The sequence below is a fragment of the Danio rerio genome, chromosome 5 (genome assembly GCF_052040795.2).
Source record: "Danio rerio strain M-AB ecotype USA chromosome 5, GRCz13ab, whole genome shotgun sequence".
Lineage (NCBI taxonomy): Eukaryota > Metazoa > Chordata > Actinopteri > Cypriniformes > Danionidae > Danio > Danio rerio.
Window position 1 is genome coordinate 56,233,978 of NC_141025.1, and position 6,023 is coordinate 56,240,000.

The window sequence follows — 6,023 nt, forward strand, 5'->3', positions numbered from 1 at the left end:
TACTTTCACTTTGTTCTGTTGGAGGTAGTTCTTTACCAGAAGTGAGGTATGCTTTGGGTCATTATCATGCTGGAATACAAAACGTCGACCCAAACCAAGTTTTGTTGCAGACTGTTTGAGGTTATTTTTCAAAATCTTCTGGTAGTCTTTCTTTTTCATGTTTCCTTCAACCCTGATAAGATTCCCAGTTCCAAATGCACTGAAACATCCCCATAGCATTATACTCCCACCACCATGTTTCACTGTGGGAACGGTGTTCTTTTTATTAAATGCCTCTCCCTTCTTCCTCCAAACATAGGCAACATCTCTATGGCCAAAGAGCTCTAGTTTTGTCTCATCTGACCAAAGGATACATTTCCAGTATTCTTTATTTTTCTCTAGATTGTCCCTGGCAAACTTCAGTCTAGCTTGGTGGTGTCTCTTTTTTAAAAGTGGAGTCTTTTTTTGGTCGACAACCTTTCAGTTCACTCCTGTGCAGGGCTCTAGTGACCGTCTTTGCTGAGACATTAATTCCAGACTTGGCTAAGTCATACACTAGTGTCTTGGCAGTTGTTCTTGGGTCTTTAGAAACCTCTCTTACTACTTTTCTTTCCAGAGTTTTGGAAATCTTTCGCTTTCTACCTCTGCCAGTCTTGTTCTCCACAGTGTGGATCTCATTAAACTTCTTGATAATACTTCTCACGGCACTTCTTAACACTTGAAAACGCTTTGATAAACATGTATATCCTTCTCCTTTTTTGTGAGCCTCAACAATTCTTTTTCTCAAGTCTAAACTTATTTCTTTTGTCTATGTCATGATGACAGACTGCATTATCGTATTATTTGTTTTTCAAGACACCAGTTTTAAGCTTTAAGTGCAATTTAAAGGCTTAATTAGGTTAATTACCTTAACTAAGCAAGTTAGGGTAATTAGGCAAGTAGTTGGACAACAGTAGTTTTTTCCTGGAGCCAATCAAACAAATAATTACTTAAGAGGGCTAATAATATTGACCTTAGCAGTTTTTGGAAGTTGAAGTCAGTTGAAGTCATGATTATTAGCCCCCCTGATTTTTCCCCCAATTTCTGTTTAACAGAGAAGATTTTTTTCTAAACATACTGTAATAGTTTTTAAAACTCTTTTCTAATAACTTCTAATAATATATTTTATCTTTGCCATGATGACAGCTAATAATAATTGACTAGATATTTTTCAAGACACTTCTATACAGCTTAATGTGACATTTAAAGGCTTAACTAGGTCAATTAGGATAACTAGGCAGGTTAGGGTAATTAGGCAAGTCATTGTATAACAGTGGTTTGTTCTGTAGACTATCGAGGAAAAATAAGCCTTAAAGGGGCTAATAATTTTGTCCTTAAAATTGTGTTTAAAAAAATTTATAACTGCTTTTATTCTAGCCGAAATAAAACAAATAGGACTTTTACAGAAGAAAATATAATTTCAGACATACTGTGAAAATTTCCTTACTCTTTTAAACATCATTAGGAAAATATTTTAAAAAGTAGAAAAAAATCAAAGGGGGCTAATAATTCTGACTTCAACTGTATATGAAACTGAAATAATATATATGACATAACAAAACATGCCATTTTCAGATGTGTTTATTCATTTTTCGACAATATAATACCCAACTTCACAATAGTTAAGAAACTGATATTTGCTGTAATAACACTACATTTTTGCTTGAAATTTGTAAGCAATGTTATCAGATTTGAATCATTATAGAATATCACTAAGATTAAATTTTTTAAACTAACACATAGTAAATACAGCACAATAATAATAGACTGTCATTAAATAAATGTTTTCAGATAAGGTCACATTTCTTCTGCTTGTCCAAAGCTGTATGTCACATCCCATCTGTATCACTCCCGGTAGTGTTGTCTAGGAGGCCTTGCATATTGTCTTTGTCTGTGCATCTTTTAGTTCTTAAAGCACGTTTCCTGTCCAAGACCACATTAGGAGAATAGCTTAAGAACAAATCATTCATTTGTATTAAGATCAGAAACATAAGCATCTCAGTAGCTCTGTTTGCCTATAAAGTCAATTTTAAAATTATATGTGTTTATGAAAGCTTAACAAAACCAACCTCCTGTAATGGAAGTTGCACTTTCTATTATTTTTGCAGTTATCTGAGATGTCCTCCCCAGAAACCCTCCTCTCAGAAAACAGGCATGACTGCAAGCAAAAATACATCAAAATCAAGCTGCTGTCATTGTGCGCAAACATATACACAACAGAGAAACGTACATTGAACTCGCCGGATGTCTGGCTCTGTGACTCTTCACTCATATCTGTGTAAGAAAAAGGCAACAATGCTTAAAAAATAATTTTTGAGTATAAGATCTGATCCGTTTGAGCTTAAGACTGTTACCCTTTTCACCCCTTTCCCTGGACTCCTCCTCGCTACTTTTCAGCTGTGGATAAAATGTAAGTAACCCTGTTGATGACTAAAAAGAATACATTGTAGAGGACAATTTTAAGATAAGAGAAAACGCACAGAAATATCTGTGGGGGATTTTGAAAAAGTGCATTGTAAAAAAAAATATAACAGAAATATATATATATATATCTGTAAATGAGCAGTTTTCTGTATTTTGTGATTCATATTTTAATTTTTCCCTGTTTGTTTATGCTTTTGAATTGCATTAAGAGATCTTTTATCCAACTTTTAATCTTTTCAAGTTTGAAAAAGTGAATTTTATTAACATTTTTATTAGTTTAAAGTAATATATTGTCTGGGGTGGTGTTTTATATTACAGTACTAAAACTCTGTGATTAACTGTCAGTACATTACCTTATTTTACAGACTAGATGTTATTTCTTATATGCTATAGCATTTCAAAACACTAAAATGTGAATAAAAGACACTTTGTTAAACTATAAAGTTTAATTATGAACATCAAGAGTTGACAGAGCAGAGATCAAGGTCGCATAATGCAATTCACAACCGTAAATAAACAGAAAACACATGTTAATTACAGAAAACTGTTTTTTAACAGATATTTTCTACATATTTTTATATTAAAATCTTTTTTTATTACAAAGATAGTTGAAATTACCTCAAATGAACTCAGCAAGGAACTCTCTCCTGAGTTCTGAGGAGTAAACAAAATTATAATCAACATGCTTTTCATTTTAAACTAATACCCAGTGGCCATGAGTAACTTAGAGTAACACATCTAATGATTCATCTCTTCCATTCAAGCATACCGTATAGATCATTTCAATGTGGTCATGTCATTAGCCTATGAACATTTCCTGCTTCTTATCAAACTATTTCATAATGTTCATTTCAATATGTGGCTCTTTTTGGATTCTCGGATGCTATAGAAATTAAAAACGTAAAACAGGAAATATGTTGGGACCACTGTTTCTGTTTACATCCCTCAAAATCGTCTATAATGCCCTTTCTATGTAACAGAGTGGTGGTTTTCAAGTGTACATACCACTCGAATGGGGCTCTTCTGTTTGCGAAGTGTAGCTTGAAGAGCAAGAACTTCTCCTTGAGTTCGAAACAACTGGACTTGAAGTTCATCATAGCGTTCTCCCATTTCCCGGATCTGCTTGCGGTACTGGTCTTTGTCTTGGAGATTTTTTGAGTTTTCCAGATGGTACTCCTCTCTCGTACAAATAGCCTATGAAAAGGCCATATTTGGAGTCATAAATGCAACAGAACATATACATATCACATAATTGGTCTATTTTGATCTTTTAAGAACAACATATAATAACTTGACTTCTAGTTGATCATTTGGTATCAGAAATGGCTTACATGAAAGGCAAATGCCTCTAGATTATGCTCATTTTACCAAAATATTACACGATCATGCCTTGATTTTTAAAGGATTTTAATAGGACAGTAAGGTCTAACTTTGCTTAGACAAAAGTCATGGTGCAGTGGAAAAAGAATGAATATTGTATGCGACTCCCATGAGCTTGGGGGACTGCATCCATACATCTCTGCAATGGCAGACATTTGTGCTGCCCATTACATTACAAACCACAGGAGAGGGCAAATTTGTCAGCAGGATAGCGCTCCTTCTCATACTTAGCCTCCACATCAACGTTCCTGAAAGCAAAGAAGGTCAAGGTGCTCCAGGATTGGCCAGCCCAGTCATCAGACATGAACATTATTGAGCATGTCTGGGGTAAGATGATGGAGGAGGCATTGAAGATGAATAAAAGAATCTTGAAGAAAAGAATCTTTGCCATTCCAGATGACTTTATAATTAAAGTGATTTGAGTCATTGCAGAGATGTATGGATGCAGTCCTCCCAGCTCATGGGAGTCATACACAATGATCATTCCTTTTTTCACTGCACCATGACTTTATATTCTATACTAGACATTATTTTTGTTAAGTGATAATACAAATCTGATTTGCTTTTGTCTAAGCAAAGTCAGACCTTACTGTCCTAATTAAATAATTAAAAATCAAGACATGATCAAATTTTATTTTAGTAAAATTAGCATAATCTAGAGTCCTTTGCCTTTCGTATAAGCCACTTCTGATACCAAATGATCAATTAGAAGTCAAGTTTTTTTTTTTGTTCCTAAAACTTGCATAGGTGACGAGACTTTTGTCAGGTAGTGTAAAAAAAATCTATCTTAAACTATACAGAACATGACTGTATTGTATTGCTCTGATAAGGGTTTATACCTTGTCTCTTTCTTTGATCACCTCTTCCAGCTGTTTCAGAATGTCTTCCATTCGGTCTCCATACATCTTAGAGTCCTTCTTTAGCATTAAGCACTTAAGTTCCAACTCATCCTTCTCTTCTCGATACTTCATTTTGAAAACAAAATGCAATCTTAAATCACAAAAATTAAAGTACAGTAAGATTCTATTAGAATCAAATATGAAACAAAGGCTACCTTATCACGCAGCTTTTCTGCATCATGAAGATCTCTTCTTAGATTGTAGAGATCATTCACCAGCTCTTGGTATTGTGCCTGACTTTGTTGCTTGAAATCCTCTAATGTCTGTGAATCAGGCTTTTCCTGCTCAGGAGTTTGAACCTGTGTGAATGAATTGCAGTAGTCACTGTTATTCATATTCTGAGGAAGTCTGTAATAAGTGAGCCTGATTTACCTTGGAAGCACTTTCGAGCTCTTGTATGCGAGCTTTAAGGAGGTCGTTTTGTCTCTGCATCTTCCAGATGATCTCTGGACTCGGCCTTTGCTCCATGGCATTTTTCAAGTTTACAGTCTTTTTCCGTTGAATCTTTGAATCACTTTCGGCATTCATTAAGCTGTGTTTTAATTTCTCGATCTTTTAGCAAGGCCCGAGGAGAGGAAAACATGCAAAGATAAAATGAAGATAATAAACAATAATAAATACATAAAACACAAAGAATCGAATGTAATGTTTAAGCAAATTATCATAACAGCAAACTTAAAATTCATATACATTAACAGAGTACTAGAAAGATTTGTGTGTAGCCTAATGCATGCTAATTTTAATAAGCTAGCATTTTAGCTTTAGGTTGTATTTTATAACATATACATTTGTAGTAATATAACTACAAAATCAACAGTGTTTTCATACTATGTTATTATTACTGTAATTGTAAGATAAAAACATGATGTTTTACTTATAGCTGTTCATGTCCTCAGATTCAATTTATTAAATTAAATTCAATTAATTCTACAGCAGCCACATGGTCATTTTTTACTTATTTGAATCTCGTTATAATGGTAAATAATTATGTGAATGCACCTAAAATTCAGTTTTCAAACTGTGGTTATAAGTTTAACATGGATGTGAGTGCTTTTTGTTAGCCATAATCGCCTAATTATAGCAATTCTGATTGTGTGAATGCATCTAAAAATGTAATGTTTGTAATAAAGAATAATTATAATACAGTATGAACACACTCGAATATCCTAGTTCACAACTTGTTATTACAAAGCCTGTGAATACATGAATGTTTTTTACTAGTGTTAATCTTGTTGCTACAGTGATTCTGATATGGTGTGAACATATCAGTTTAAATGGTATTTTACCGATTTTTAGAGCAAG

At 33.8% G+C, this 6,023-nt stretch overlaps 1 protein-coding gene across 6 annotated transcripts in view; it reads right to left on the reverse strand.

The window, feature by feature from the left end:
• Window positions 1–1,583: 1,583 nt before the first annotated feature.
• Window positions 1,584–6,023, reverse strand: part of card9 (caspase recruitment domain family, member 9) — a 12,866-nt gene continuing 8,426 nt past the window's right edge. For 2 of the 6 annotated variants that reach the window (XM_087252952.1, XM_087252951.1), the window contains 9 exons: window positions 5,094–5,273; window positions 4,877–5,020; window positions 4,662–4,787; window positions 3,448–3,636; window positions 3,061–3,096; window positions 2,373–2,415; window positions 2,249–2,292; window positions 2,088–2,176; window positions 1,584–1,941 (listed from right to left, as the gene is read on the reverse strand). In XM_087252952.1, the coding sequence (XP_087109078.1) occupies window positions 1,848–1,941; window positions 2,088–2,176; window positions 2,249–2,292; window positions 2,373–2,415; window positions 3,061–3,096; window positions 3,448–3,636; window positions 4,662–4,787; window positions 4,877–5,020; window positions 5,094–5,273 (945 nt within the window). In that variant the 3' untranslated portion in view covers window positions 1,584–1,847. 6 annotated transcript variants of the gene reach the window in all.